This window comes from Ranitomeya variabilis, chromosome 6, assembly GCF_051348905.1.
Source record: "Ranitomeya variabilis isolate aRanVar5 chromosome 6, aRanVar5.hap1, whole genome shotgun sequence".
Taxonomy (NCBI): domain Eukaryota; kingdom Metazoa; phylum Chordata; class Amphibia; order Anura; family Dendrobatidae; genus Ranitomeya; species Ranitomeya variabilis.
In genome coordinates, this window is record NC_135237.1 from 27,201,224 (window position 1) to 27,216,979 (window position 15,756).

General features: G+C 43.7%; 1 protein-coding gene across 10 annotated transcripts in view; it reads right to left on the reverse strand.

Annotated features, from left to right (window-relative positions):
- The window catches only part of PHF14 (PHD finger protein 14), a 233,952-nt gene that overhangs the window by 194,601 nt on the left and 23,595 nt on the right, over positions 1-15,756 (reverse strand). For all 10 annotated transcript variants that reach the window (XR_013216731.1, XR_013216730.1, XR_013216729.1 and 7 more), the window contains 3 exons: positions 8,391-8,502; positions 4,741-4,878; positions 2,050-2,196 (listed from right to left, as the gene is read on the reverse strand). Coding sequence is in view for 7 of the 10 variants with exons in the window: in XM_077268104.1 (XP_077124219.1) it covers positions 2,050-2,196; positions 4,741-4,878; positions 8,391-8,502 (397 nt within the window). In the remaining 3 variants the exon portion in view is untranslated. The remainder of the gene's footprint in view (positions 1-2,049; positions 2,197-4,740; positions 4,879-8,390; positions 8,503-15,756) is intronic.

The following is a 15,756-nucleotide window of genomic DNA, read 5'->3' on the forward strand; positions in this document are numbered from 1 at the left end:
ACCAGCAGAATAGTGAGTGCAGCTCTGGGGTATAATACAGGATGTAACTCAGGATCAGTAATGTAATGTATGTACACAGTGACTGCACCAGCAGAATAGTGAGTACAGCTCTGGAGTATAATACAGGAGGTAACTCAGGATCAGTAATGTAATGTATGTACACAGTGACTGCACCAGCAGAATAGTGAGTGCAGCTCTGGGGTATAATACAGGATGTAACTCAGGATCAGTAATGTATGTACACAGTGACTGCACCAGCAGAATAGTGAGTGCAGCTCTGGAGTATAATACAGGAGGTAACTCAGGATCAGTAATGTATGTACACAGTGACTGCACCAGCAGAATAGTAAGTGCAGCTCTGGGGTATAATACAGAAGGTAACTCAGGATCAGTAATGTAATGTATGTACACAGTGACTGCACCAGCAGAATAGTGGGTGCAGCTCTGGAGTATAATACAGGATGTAACTAAGGATCAGTAATGTAATGTATGTACACAGTGACTGCACCAGCAGAATAGCGAGTGCAGCTCTGGAGTATAATACAGGATGTAACTTAGGATCAGTAATGTAATGTATGTACACAGTGACTGCACCAGCAGAATAGTGAGTGCAGCTCTGGAGTATAATACAGGAGGTAACTCAGGATTAGTAATGTAATGTATGTACACAGTGACTGCACCAGCAGAATAGCGAGTGCAGCTCTGGAGTATAATACAGGATGTAACTCAGGATCAGTAATGTAATGTACCGTATTTTCCGGCGTATAAGACGACTTTTTAACCCCCGAAAATCTTCTTAAAAGTCGGGGGTCGTCTTATACGCCGGGAATCGTCTTGTACGCCGGTGTATATGGTGGGTGGGGAGGGGGAGTGATCCTGATGACGAGGGGGCGTCTCACAGGAAAGTGAGTAATCCCCATTACCTTATCCTAGCGGTGCAGCGTGGGGGTGTCAGTGCTGGGAGCGGCGGCGGCTGCTGTGTTCTGGTGCGGCGGCTCCTCTTCTGTGTGGGGCCTCTGTGCTGTGGGGTGGCGGCGGCAGCGGCGTATCTTTATCCAGTTGGGGCTCCTCCGGCATCTCCTTAGCCCTGGAGGCCCCGCCGCAACTCCATCGGTGCAATGTGGTGGCCTCCGGGAAAATGGCCGCTGCTCAGATTCAGATCTCGTGTCCCGAGATTTCGGGACGAGATCTGAATCTGAGCAGCGGCCATTTTCCCGGAGGCCACCGCATCGCACCTATTGAGCTGCCTCCGGGAAAATGGCCGCTGCATTGCACCGATGGAGTTGCGGCGGGGCCTCCAGGGCTAAGGAGATGCCGGAGGAGCCCCAACTGGATAAAGATATGCCACCGCCACCTCACAGCACAGAGGCCCCACACAGAAGAGGAGCCGCCGCACCAGAGCACAGCAGCCGCCGCACCAGAGCACAGCAGCCGCCGCCGCCACTCCCAGCACTGAGACCCCCACGCTGCACCGCTACGATAAGGTAATGGGGGATACTCACTTTCCTGTGAGACGCCCCCTCGTCATCAGGATCACTCCCCCCCCCCCCAAAAGGCACATATTCACCGGCCCTATAAGACGACATAGGGTGTATAAGAAGACCCCCGACTTTTAAGAAGATTTTATATTTTAACTGGTAAAGTTGGGGGGTCGTCTTATACGCCCAGTCGTCTTATACGCCGGAAAATACGGTATGTACACAGTGACTGCACCAGCAGAATAGCGAGTGCAGCTCTGGAGTATAATACAGGATGTAACTCTGGATCAGTAATGTAATGTACACAGTGACTGCACCAGCAGAATAGCGAGTGCAGCTCTGGAGTATAATACAGGATGCACTGAACATGTTGTGGCGTCATATGATTAGATTGACATTCAGAGACTTAATGAAGCATTTGTAATTTTATGCAGACTAAATATATGCTCCCATTCAAAGACTCCTGTGATCAAACATAACAAGTCCCCGGTGAAGTGAATGACCTTAGCTGTGGATTTGCGGATGCTGCGCCTTGTTTCATGGGGAATTATCACTGAAGATCCATTAATACCTGCGCTTCTGGCGTGAGATGCTTCTCCCTTTCCTTCAAGGACACTTTGCAGTAGGACTGTAGAGCCAGATAGTTTTTCCTCTTCCATTTTCTGTCGAAGCGGTCTGCGTGCTGCTTGCAATAGGCAAAGAAAGGATCCGCGATATCCTGATGGAAGAGATAAGAATCGCCGGTGACATTCCTATTCAGGTGGTGGATGTACAGCATAGGTGGCTCTGCATGGAGCGCCAGGTGCACTTCTATACTTGCTGACTGTTTTTACTATATGTAAGCAGTGATGCAGGGTAAAGCATTTCCCCATTGGGTGTCTGCAGAGTAGGCAGCACAACTAGAGGAAGAACCAAGAAAGGGACAACGAAGCTGCACATGGGGGTTGTGAGCTATAGGGAAGGCAGGCAACCATAGCAATGGATGGGGAATAGGCATGAAACTCGATTTACACTTTATGATTATTATGAACATTGCAAGATGATTGCTAAATGCACATCTAAATGGGCCGCTATTCATAAAACAAAAAAGCAAAACTCTTGCTCGTAGGGTGAAATGATCTTTTGTTTGCACTAAAGATGATCGTTCCCTGCAGCACATTTCCCTGTGTAAACAGGACCTGTGCTGCCGAGAACAATGGCAGCTTATGTACACTGGGTGATCTATTACATCTGTGTACAGAGGCCATGGCAGCCACTCAGCAAGCAAGTAGTTTAGTGCCGCTAGTCTGCAGGTGTAAAGGGGCTCTAGCAGCAAACAAGTAGCCGTTTAGTGCCGCTCGTCTGCAGGTGTAAAGAGACTCTAGCAGGAAACAAGTAGCCGTTTAGTGCCGCTGGTCTGCGGGTGTAAAGGGGCTCTAGCAGCAAACAAGTAGCCATTTAGTGCCGCTGGTCTGCGGGTGTAAAGGGGCTCTAGCCGCAAACAAGTAGCCGTTTAGTGCAGCCAGTCTGCAGGTGTAAAGGGGCTCTAGCAGCAAACAAGTAGCCGTTTAGTGCCGCCGGTCTGCAGGTGTAAAGGGACTCTAGCAGCAAACAAGTAGCCGTTTAGTGCCGCTGGTCTGCAGGTGTAAAGGGACTAGCAGCAAACAAGTAGCCGTTTAGTGCCGCTAGTCTGCAGGTGTAAAGGGACTATAGCAGAAAACAAGAAGCTGTTTAGTGCCGCCAGTCTACAGGTGTAAAGGGGCTCAAGCAGCAAACAAGTAGTCGTTTAGTGCCGCTGGTCTATAGGTGTAAAGGGGCTCTAGGAGCAAACAAGTAGTCGTTTAGTGCCGCCAGTCTGCAGGTGTAAAGGGACTCTAGCAGCAAACAAGTAGCCGTTTAGTGCCGCTGGTCTATAGGTGTAAAGGGGCTCTAGCAGCAAACAAGTAGTCGTTTAGTGCCGCTGATCTGCAGGTGTAAAGGGGCTCTAGCAGCAAACAAGTAGCCGTTTAGTGCCGCCGGTCTGCAGGTGTAAAGGGGCTCTAGCAGCAAACAAGTAGTCGTTTAGTGCCGCTCGTCTGCAGGTGTAAAGAGACTCTAGCAGGAAACAAGTAGCCGTTTAGTGCCGCTGGTCTGCGGGTGTAAAGGGGCTCTAGCAGCAAACAAGTAGCCATTTAGTGCCGCTGGTCTGCGGGTGTAAAGGGGCTCTAGCCGCAAACAAGTAGCCGTTTAGTGCCGCCGGTCTGCAGGTGTAAAGGGACTCTAGCAGCAAACAAGTAGCCGTTTAGTGCCGCTGGTCTGCAGGTGTAAAGGGACTAGCAGCAAACAAGTAGCCGTTTAGTGCCGCTAGTCTGCAGGTGTAAAGGGACTATAGCAGAAAACAAGAAGCTGTTTAGTGCCGCCAGTCTACAGGTGTAAAGGGGCTCAAGCAGCAAACAAGTAGTCGTTTAGTGCCGCTGGTCTATAGGTGTAAAGGGGCTCTAGGAGCAAACAAGTAGTCGTTTAGTGCCGCCAGTCTGCAGGTGTAAAGGGACTCTAGCAGCAAACAAGTAGCCGTTTAGTGCCGCTGGTCTATAGGTGTAAAGGGGCTCTAGCAGCAAACAAGTAGTCGTTTAGTGCCGCTGATCTGCAGGTGTAAAGGGGCTCTAGCAGCAAACAAGTAGCCGTTTAGTGCCGCCGGTCTGCAGGTGTAAAGGGGCTCTAGCAGCAAACAAGTAGCTGTTTAGTGCCGCCAGTCTGCAGGTGTAAAGGGGATCTAGCAGCAAACAAGTAGCTGTTTAGTGCCGCCAGTCTCTAGATGTAAAGTGACCCTAACAAGAGCAAAAAGCCATTGAACAGAAGAGGTGCGATAGGGGCTGAAACAAAAGAGGTGAGAAGACATCATGAAGAGGGTGAGGCTGCATAAAAACAAGGGTGGGATAGCAAGAGATGAAAAACCGCTGCCACTAATCCAAGAAACTTCCAAGTTTGAAAGTTAAGTAAAAAGGCAGAAAAGTAAAAAAACACAAAACCATGCAATATAATGGAATAGGGCGAATAACCGGGACGATATGTGAAGTCACGTTTCCACTTAAGTTCCTAAAGCGACATTGGAGCAGCAGCACTTTCATCTCCATCACTCCCAGGCCATTTACCAGGCAGCCGCACTCTGGGTGATTTTATCCCCTCTGTCTACATCACGGATTAATTTTTTCTTTAGCAAAATGTTTTGCCTTTTTTTTTTTTTTTAATGCTTTGCTTACAATTTCTTAAGCAATCTTCAAAAGAAGTGCGGTGGGTAATTTACCTCTTCGGCGGCGGCTTCTGAGAGCAAGCCTTCCTTCTGGGCACAAGTCACATGAAAGTAAGCTCTGCACATCCCTGCGTCGCAGCTGATGCACACTCCTGTCCTGGCAAATCGCGGATCTTCACAGAAGCTGCATTCCTAGGAAAAAAAGAAATCTAAGCTCACCAGGCCGGATTTACCGCCACATCTGAGGGACAATATTCAGGTGTGCTCAAGCAATGGAGTCACGGGGTAAAAAAAAATCTCTTGATTGAAACTGATTTAATTGCAAAACACTTTAATGACTCCTACTGTTTCTATACAATTTGCAACACACTTTGTAATGCATCTCATTAGAGATAGATGAGAAATCGGCTCGTTTCTCCACATGTGAGACACTTTTCCTTCTTCCCCACTAATTCTGGAAAGCTGCTAAAATCCAGCTTGATCAAGATAAACCAGCTCACAGAGATCAGATTACAGCTGTACAGGCACCTGTAATCTGATCTCTCAGTATGCGGTTTCATCAACAATGCATATTCTGCAAGTGCATACTGAGAGATCACATTATAGCTGTACAGGCACCTGTAATTGATCTCTCAGTATGCAGTTTCATCAAGAATACATATTCTGCAAGTGCATACTGAGCGATCACATTATAGCTGTACAGGCAGCTGTAATCTGATCTCTCAGTATGCAGTTTCATCAACAATGTATATTCTGCAAGTGCATACTGAGAGATCAAATTACATCTGTACAGGCAGCTGTAATCTGATCTCTCAGTATGCAGTTTCATCAAGAATGTACATTCTTTAAAAGGCATACTGAAAGATCAGATTACAGCTGCCTGTTTAAGTCTATGAACACCCACACGCCATGGTTGGAAGACCCTTATAAAAGAATCACTAAACATCGAAAACTCACACTATATAAGTTCTTGATGAAAGTGCACAAAAGATGTTCTCGTATCCCTCCTCTCTCCTATTTGTCAGCATTTCAGATTTTAGCCAGTTCCAGAGACAAACCATCTTGTAGAAATCCACAGAACACGGGGGTTAAGGCCCCGTCTCACATAGCGAGATCGCTAGCGAGATCGCTGCTGAGTCACAAGTTTTGTGACGCAACAGCGACCTCCATAGCGATCTCGCTATGTGTGACACGTACCAGCGATCAGGCCCCTGCTGCGAGATCGCTGGTCGTGTCGGAATGGCCTGGACCTTTTTTTGGTCGTTGAGGCCCCGCTGACATTGCTGAATCGGTGTGTGTGACACCGATCCAGCGATGTCTTCACTGGTAACCAGGGTAAACATCGGGTTACTAAGCGCATGGCCGCGCTTAGTAACCCGATGTTTACCCTGGTTACCAAAAAAAACAAACACTACATACTCGCCTTTCGGTGTCCAGGTCCCTTGCCGTCCGCTTCCTGCTCTCACTGACTGCCGGCCGTACAGTGAGAAGTGAGAGCACAGCAGTGACGTCACCGCTGCGCTCTGCTCTCACTGTACAGCGGCACTGTCAGAGCAGGAAGCAGACGGCAAGGGACCTGGACACCGAAAGGCGAGTATGTACTGTTTGTTTTTTTTGGTAACCAGGGTAAACATCGGGTTACTAAGCGCGGCCCTGCGCTTAGTAACCCGATGTTTACCCTGGTTACCCGGGTGCTGCAGGGGGACTTCGGCATCGTTGAAGACAGTTTCAACGATGCCGAAGTCGTTCCCCTGATCGTTGGTCGCTGGGGAGAGCGGTCTGTGTGACAGCTCCCCAGCGACCACACAGCGACTTACCAACGATCACTGCCAGGTCGTATCGCTGGTCGTGATCGTTGGTAAATCGCTTAGTGAGACGGGGCCTTTAGTCTTTTGCTTATCTCCATTCTTGGATGGTCAACACACCGGACAAGAGGAGGAGTCCTAACAGTCTTTTTTTGTTCAAAAGAGGAGAGGCTCCTGCTGCAGTCAGTTGTCTTACAACCAGACAAGATGGTGAGAGGAAAATGTCTGAGCTCCTAAGATACACATAGAAGATTTCATCTTTTTATATTACAAAAATGTAAAACCAAAAGATAGAAAATAAAACCTTCTCTGTGAACCAGGTGGCTCAACCATGTTCTCCCTCCTTCTTCCTCACTGTCCTGAATCTGGCCGTAAAACAACTGGCTGCAGCAGGAGCCTCCCCCTTTAGTACTGTATGTAGTAGGACACAAACGATTGTCAGGCCACATCCCATCAGCTGTTGACCATCAAAAGAATTGCCCTGATCAGCAGATGACCGACCAACCCATGGATTCTCGGGATTTCTACAAGATGATTTGTTTCAGGAGCAAGCTAAAATCCTAAAGACTGACAAATGGGAGGGGTCTGGGATGAAAACATCTCCCTTTAGTGTTCCTTTAGTGGTGGGAGAATCTTTTCCGCTTCTTCCCAATATACAGCAGATGTCGTATGCGCGAGAGCTGAGCTCGTACTATATACAGCCGGCACCTGCTGTACCATGCAGCCGGCGCCTGCCTCAGAAAGCATCAATGAGACCTAGTGCCGATCGGTGCCGTTTAACCACGTAAATGCTGCCATCAAGCTCTTACAGCGACTTGCAGGTTGTACAAATCGCAGTGGGGGTCCATTCCGATGCCCAATGCGACTGAACGGTGCACATGAATTGCCTTGGCAGTGAAGCCAATAGTAATAAAATTGTTTTTTTTGCAAATATAAAAAAGCCTAAGTTTTAGTCATCCCACTTTTTCCTCCAAAAAGACAAAAAAACTCTGATATATGAAAATCTAAAACTAATTAACATATTACAAATCTTATAGCAAAAAAAAAAGAAAAAAATCCCAGAATTGCTGTTTTTCAGTCACTGATACTCCAACAAAAAAAATGGAATAGAAAGTGATCATATCATATGTACCCTACTACAGTATCAATAAAACAGTTTGGGGGAAAACTAAGCCTCACCCTGTCACAAACCAAATTTATCTTATACAAATTGCATTATTTTTTTAAAGGGAATCGGTCACCAGGTAATTGCTATTTAATCTGAGAGCATAATTTAGGGGCAAACAGTGTGTCAGTGTCACTCATTAGGCTGTGTGCTGTAGTTTCAATATAATCAGTGTTTTATCAGAAGATCATCATTACAGACTAGGTCTCACGTGCCAGGCAGTCCAGCTAATGTGTATAACCCCACCCCCACCACTGATTGGTTGCTTTCTGACAGTGTACACTGGAAGCAGCCAATCAGTGGTGGGGGTGGGGTTATACAAAGCTCAGCATTCTGAGCAGTGATACATCTACAGGACAGAAAACCAGAAAACAGGGATTCTATTAAAACTGCACTAAGCAGCCCATTGCAATCACCTGGAGAATCAGGTCTCAAGGTCATTTTTACAGCACACTGAATAAAAAACAAAACCCAAAAATACATTCGTGCGATGACATTTCATTCCACCTGGACTTTATTTTCCTGTTTTTTCAGTACATGATAAGGTACAATGGTGTAAAATCAACTTGCCCCACAAGAAAAAAGGCCGGCTATACTGATAGGGGTTAAGAGGAAGGGGTTAAGAGGGAGACCATTGTGTGCCTCAAAAAATAAATATCTTACTTTAATTCCTTGACTTTTTTTTTTTTTTTAAAGCACACCTTTTCGGACCAAAACCTTTTCCCTGTACTTACCTTTGCCCCATACTTTGAATAATTCATCTCTGTCAGTGTCACCGGACGTAATTTGTCAATGTCTCCGAAAGCGACGCCAGGGACGTATAATGCACAAACAATGTGAACCCACCTAAAAATAGGGAGAAAAAAAATTAAGTAATTTTTTTTCCTTGTTCAAAATCTTGCTCGACAAAATAGAAAAAAATATTTACATCTATTCTCAAAATATATGTATTAAAAAAAGGTTAAAAAAAATATAATAATATATTATGTTTTTTTCGTTGCTCAAAATATAAACAAAAATAGGAGAAAAAAAGATTTATAGCATTATATATACAAATATATAAGGCCATGTTCACACAGTGCGTTTTTTACCGCGGAACCGCAGCGGTTTTGCCGCTGCGGTTCCGCAGCTTTTTTCCATGCAGGGTACAGTACAATGTACCCTATGGAAAACAGGAACCGCTGTGCACATGATCCTGAATTTCAAAAAAAAAGCCGCGCTGAATAGCTGCGGTAAAAAAGAAGGAGCATGTCACTTCTTTGTCCGAAACAGCAGCGGTTCTGCACCCATAGACCTCCATTGTGAGGTCAAACCCGCAGTAAAACCCGCAGATCAAAAATATATCTGCGGGTTTTATTGCGGTTTGTGGTGCAGAACCGCTGCAGCCGGAAGTGCGGGGAAGCGGCCGGAAGTGCTTGGGCGGAAGTGCTTGGGCGGAGAGACATGGATGCATACCGTCGCATGGGGATCGTGTCGGCCGTTTGATTGATTTGGTGTGTGTATGTGTGTGTGTGTGTGTGTGTGTGTGTGTGTGTGTGTGTGTGTGTGTGTGTGTGTGTGTGTGTCCCCATGCGACGCTAGTGCCACCATTGTGCTAAGTCGCCGTATGGGACTTGTCCCTGTGTCCGGCGACTTAGCACAGTTGTAAAGTTACACAAAACACACACAATACACATACATGACACACAGTACAGTACATACAACATATAACACAGAGTATATACTCACCAACAGCACACTTGTAGGCGAAGCCCTCGATCCTCCAGGAAAAAAAAATCACAAAATAAAAAATCAAATCCATACTCCCTGTCCGCAGAATCCATAAAACGAGTGTCCCACGCCGATCCCCTGCTCTCCGGCGATACACTGCCAGGAGCGAAGCTCCTAGCAGTGTATCGCGTACTGTTCCGGAGTTCAATGGCTCCGGCGTCTCGGTTAACGGCAGTACAGCTGCGTTGAACTTTCCCACGCAGCACTGCCGTTAAGCGAGAGTGCCGGGGTCAATGACCGCCGGTAAACTCGCTCGCGCATGCGCAGTGACACACCGATAGGAACTATGGCTCCTGTCAGTGTGTTGCTGCAGCCGTGGAGAGCAGACATATCTCTGGATGTGTCTGTTCTCCATGGAAGATCTTCGTGGGACCCTCGATGGATTTCTGCGGACAGGGCCAGGGAGTATGAATTTGTTTTTTTATTTTGCCTCTTTCAGGTCGAGGGTCTTCTTGACGGATTGAGCGTTTAATAAAATTTGGTCAAAAAGTGGGTGTCTTTATTTCATTAAAATATTTTTTTCTAGTCTTTGTGGTTTTTTTTTTAACCCTTTCATTGGCTTAATAATGGATAGGCGTCTTATTGACACCTCTCCATTATTGACCGGGATTAATGCTACCTTACAATAGCATAAATACGTGATACGTGGCACTTAAATACGTGGCACTTAAATACGTGATACGTGGCACTTAAATATGTGGCACTTAAATACGTGGCACTTAAATACGTGGCACTTAAATACGTGGCACTCAAATACGTGATACGTGGCACTGAAATACGTGATACGTGGCACCTAAATACGTGGCACTTAAATACGTGGCACTTAAATACGTGGCACTTAAATACGTGATACGTGGCACTTAAATACGTGATACGTGGCACTTAAATACGTGGCACTTAAATACGTGGCACTTAAATACGTGGCACTTAAATACGTGGCACTGAATACGTGATACTGAAATACGTGATAAGTGGCACCTAAATACGTGGCACTTAAATACGTGGCACTTAAATACGTGGCACTTAAATACGTGGCACTTAGGCTATGTTCACATTTGCGTTGTGCGCCGCAGCGTCAGCGCCGCAACACACAACGCAAACAAAAACGCAGCAAAACGCATGCACAACGCTGCGTTTTGTTCCGCATGCGTCCTTTTTTTGATTGATTTTGGACGCAGCAAAAATGCAACTTGCTGCGTCCTCTGCGCCCGGACGCGTGCGCCGCAGTGACGCATGCGGCTCAAAACGCAAGTGCGACGCATGTCCATGCGCCCCCATGTTAAATATAGGGGCGCATGACGCATGCGGCGACGCTGCGGCGCCCGACGCTGCGGCGCAGACCGCAAATGTGAACGTAGACTTAAATATCTGGATAGAGCTGGATCCGCGGGCTGTGATCTGGCCTACGCTCAGCACTCTGCGGAGCGCTGTCATTCAAAACACGTCCACTCATTTTGGTGTTTAGTCCCAAAATGGAGGATGGAAGAAGAAAAGGGTTGGACAAGGAAATTACATCATTTCTTTTTTTTTTCCCCCACTGCAGTTAAAGCTTTATTTGTGTCAAACACAGACAATCTGCAGAGAAAACTGCATAAAAAACCGCACTAAAAACTGCATCAAAAAACGCACCAAAAACCGCACCTGCGTTTTCTGCCAAGAGCTGCGGTTTTTAGTCCTGAAAAAAAAGGAGGGAAATCCGGAACGTGTGAACATACCCTTAGGCTATGTTCACATGCGTTTTTACTGTGTTTTTCTGCAGGCACAACCTGCTCTCTTGGCAGTAAAGAAGCTGCTTTAAACAAGCAGGCGTTGTTGAGTTTTTCATTCGGATACAGTTTAACCCCTTTCCAATGTTGGGTGTAATACTACGCCCAAGTCGGAATCCCTCCTGTTGATGTTCCTACATCTTTCTCGACACATCAGCTGTTTTGAACAGCTGACATGTGCTTCTAACAGCCGCGGGTGGAACCGTGCTCCACCCGAGGCTGTTAAACTGTTAAATGCCGCTGTCAATCTGACAGCAGCATTTAACTCGCGCTTCTGGCAAGTGCGCCGGAAATCCCGCCAATCGGTGACCCCGATCGCGGGTCACCGATTGGTTGGTATGACAGCCAGAGGTCTCCAGCAGACGTCTAAGGTTGTCATAGCCGGACTGCTATGAGTGAAGCCCGGTGGTCTGAGCTCATAGCAAGTGAGCATTTCTGCTACATACAGGCGATCTGATCATCGCCTGTATGTAGCAGAGCCAATTGGATCATGGCAGCTTCTAGTCTCCCATGGAGACTATTGAAGCACGCAAAAAAAAAATACCGTATATAAAAGTTAAAATCGCCCCCCATTCAAAATAAAACAATACAAAAATTAAACATACACATATTTGGTATCGCCGTGTTCAGAATCACCTGATCAATAAATACAAAAAAAAAATTAACCTAATAGCTAAACGACGTAACGAGAAAAAAATTCAAAACATCAGAATTACGTTTGTTTGGTCGTTGCTACATTAAAATGCAATAATGGACGATCAAGAGATCATATCTGCACCAAAATGGTATCTTTAGAAACGTGAGCTCAGAACGCAAAAAACAAGCCCTCACCCGACCCGAGATCACGAAAAATGGAGACGCAACAAGTATTGGAAAATGGCGCACATTTTTTTTTTTTTTTTTTTTTCATATACCAAAGTTTGAATTTTTTTCACCACAAATAAAAGAACCTAGACATGTTTGGTGTCTGTGAACTCGTAATGACCTGGAGAATCATAATGGCAGGTCAGTTACAGCATTTAGAGAACATGGTAAAGAAAAAAAAACAAAAAACGGTGGAATTGTATTTTTTTTTTGCCAACATGTGTCCTGGCCCAAATGTAATTTTTCCTTGACGTTCCGCACAATTGGATAAATGATGTAGCAGAATACGTATCTATACGAGGAGACCCGCGATGGGCGCCAAAGCGAGGCCTAATGCCCCTTAGTAATAAGAAGAGACCCAACAGCCGGGGCGGCGGGGGGAGATTTTGCTTTTGGAGATTAATCCAACCCTGGGTCCGTGTCCTGCAGAGTTCAGTATATAGATACACATCTTCTACCAGCAGCTGCTTCTCTAGTTAATGTGCACGCTCTGTTCATGCTCCGCTGGTATATTGCTCCACTCTGTAGGAGTTCACTGTGATAAACCTACCAGCTGGCTGAATCCTTCCTACTGACCTTCTTCCAACAGCTTTCTGCACGGCCTGCCCGGAGTAAAAATTACAAATGCTGTTTTCCTACCAAATGATAGTATTTTGCCTTCTATTTATTTTTTTTACTTTTAAATTTCCTTTTTTGTCCATTTTGCTGTTACCTTTTATGTCGTTTTATTTCTTTTCTTACTATTTTGCTATCGAGCTTCGATTTCTTTTTAACATTTTATTATTCGCTCTTAGATTTTACCTTTTAATGGTTTGTCTTTTTTAATCATCATTTTTTCCATAAGGCTTCAACTCATTGTTCCTCTTCCATGTGATTTCTTTTCTTTTATGTTTTATCTTAAATAGGTTGCCTTTTTTGTCTTTAGTTACCGTAATTCTTTTTCTCTCTACTTAATATTTGTTGTTTTTTTTTAATTTTATGTCTGTTTTGTTCTTACTCCTCTTTTTTGTCCTCTAGCTTTTTATTTGCATTTACCTTAATATTTTTCTTCTGCCATTACATTTCTATTAACACATTTTATTTTTCGGTCATTGGGACAAATTTATTATTACATCTGTGCCTTATTTTATGTAAGTGTAGGCATTTTGTCTTTAAATCATTTGCCTTCTTATCTGGTCTTTTTTTATTTTTCCTAATGGCTTGAGCAATTTGTTTTCTATTTTAGATTTGGTCGTTTTTGTTTTTATCATTTGCCTTTTTTTAGCCTTATGCTTTTATTCATATCCTTTTGGTTTTTTTTGTTTTTGTTTTTTTTACTTTTTCTTAATTTTTTTCATTTCTTTTTACAGTGCAGCAAGAGAAACTATTTAGAGCAAATTTGGCATCCGCTGATATAAACTGGAGCCAAGATGCAGATGTGAGTAGAGCGTAATTCAGTAGCGTTGATGTGTTTTTATACTTGTTTTGGACCTATATTTTTGTTTTGTTAGCTTTTTTATCTTACTATTTTTCGGCAGTGTTAAAAAACTGAATGGCAGTAGTTTCTTAAAAGAAGACAAAGTAGCATATTAAAAGAAGTGACGTTAAGAGTCTTCCAATATGAGTGCAGATGCGCCATCGGCTGTTCGCCGAGTAGTCTTGCTTGCTTGCTTGCTATGGCGGCACATGGTCCAAAATCATGTAATTAAGACAAATTGGGTAATCAGAGAAGAATAATCCTCCCTTTTAGTTTCTCATCTATTTCACTTACAGCTATGATGACAGATGTTGAATTAGACAGTGAACGAGGATCAGAATCCACATCAGAAAAGTAACCGGACCAACGTAAAAAAAACAAAAAGGAAATAGTGTGGAAAAAAAATAAAAACATAATAAACACATAAAACAAACAATATACACAGAAATATATACATACACAGTGCACACCCCAACATATTTTGTCAGAAAACCTATAGATTCCATCCAAAATCAACATCTTCTATGGGACACAGTGCTAAAAAATACTCCCCCACGAGTGTGGATCATTGATTGCAAACAAGATATATTATTTTGCACACCCAAAAAAGAAAGTTATCCTAAGAAATTCATTCAAGAGCATGTTGCAAAAGTAAGTACACCCCAAAAAGTTTTAGGAGCAAATCTAAAGTTTAGATTTCAAAATTCTAATTAAGAAAAATTCAACCACAGGTAAGCAATTACACAGGTCAACAAAAAAAATTTTTTTTCTGGTGTCCAAAATATTTTAATGAATTTGGGGTATTTTTGGGGTGCTGATTCTGAATATGCTATCAGTTTTGCCAGATTGGCTCAAGTTTTTGACATTTTTGGTATCTTATTTATAGCACTTGTTGGTAAATGCGACGCATCATCTCATTAATTTCTTTGGATTAGTACTTGAACTGAGCAGTTCTCAATATAGTTTTGTGTTAATTAGTGTTCTAAAAGTTTGTTCATAGCTTGATTTTTGCACTAACTTTATGTTGTTGTCTGTTTTCCAGTGAAAAGCATGAACTCATCAAGAAGAAGTTGTCTTAACGATCCAGACTCATTCTGTTACATCTGTTACTGCCAAAACATAGAAGAAACATAACAGACTTCGTAAAAAAAGTGTATTTTGCCCATTTTGGGGTTATGCTTGGGGACCAAGACAAGTTTTGGGCACCACACATAGTGTGCAAAGCATGTATCGAATTATTACGAAAATGGAGCAAAGGACAAAGAAAAAGCTTTAAATTTGGTGTTCCAATGGTGTGGAGAGAGCCAAAAAATCATCATGATGACTGTTATTTCTGTGCAGTGCAAGTGCAAGGATTCAATAAGCATAAGAAACGAAAATGGGAGTAACATGGAATCTGCAAGAAGGCCTGTCCCTCATTGTGAAGATGTGCCTGTACCTGTGTTTACCATAAATAACAGTCATCATGATGATTTTTTGGCTCTCTCCACACCATTGGAACACCAAATTTGAAGCTTTTTCTTTGTCCTTTGCTCCATTTTCGTAATAATTCGATACATGCTTTGCACACTATGTGTGGTGCCCAAAACTTGTCTTGGTCCCCAAGCATAACCCCAAAATAGGCAAAATACACTTTTTTTACGAAGTCTGTTATGTTTCTTCTATGTTTTGGCAGTGTGTATTCACCACAAATGTAACAGAATGAGTCTGGATCGTTAAGACAACTTCTTCTTGATGAGTTCATGCTTTTCACTGGAAAACAGACAACAACAAAGTTAGTGCAAAAATCAAGCTATGAACAAACTTTTAGAACACTAATTAACACAAAACTATATTGAGAACTGCTCAGTTCAAGTACTAATCCACAGAAATTAATGAGATGATGCGTCGCATTTACCAACAAGTGCTATAAATAAGATACCAAAAATCTCAAAAACTTGAGCCAATCTGGCAAAACTGATGACATATTCAGAATCAGCACCCCAAAAATACCCTAAATTCGATGAAATATCTTTGGCACCAAAAATGCTGTTGACCAGTGTTATTCATTACCCAGGTGTTCAGCAGACCAGGGAATATAAAAGAGGCTTAAAAAAAAATCCTTCCCATTTCTTGCTGTCAGCAATGGCACCACATGGAAGAGAAATGTCACAGAAAACTGATAATGAAAATAATTCCTTTACACAAGAAAGGTGAAATCTTCAAGATCAGTAAAACTTCACTTAAAATACTGGAGCAAAAGTG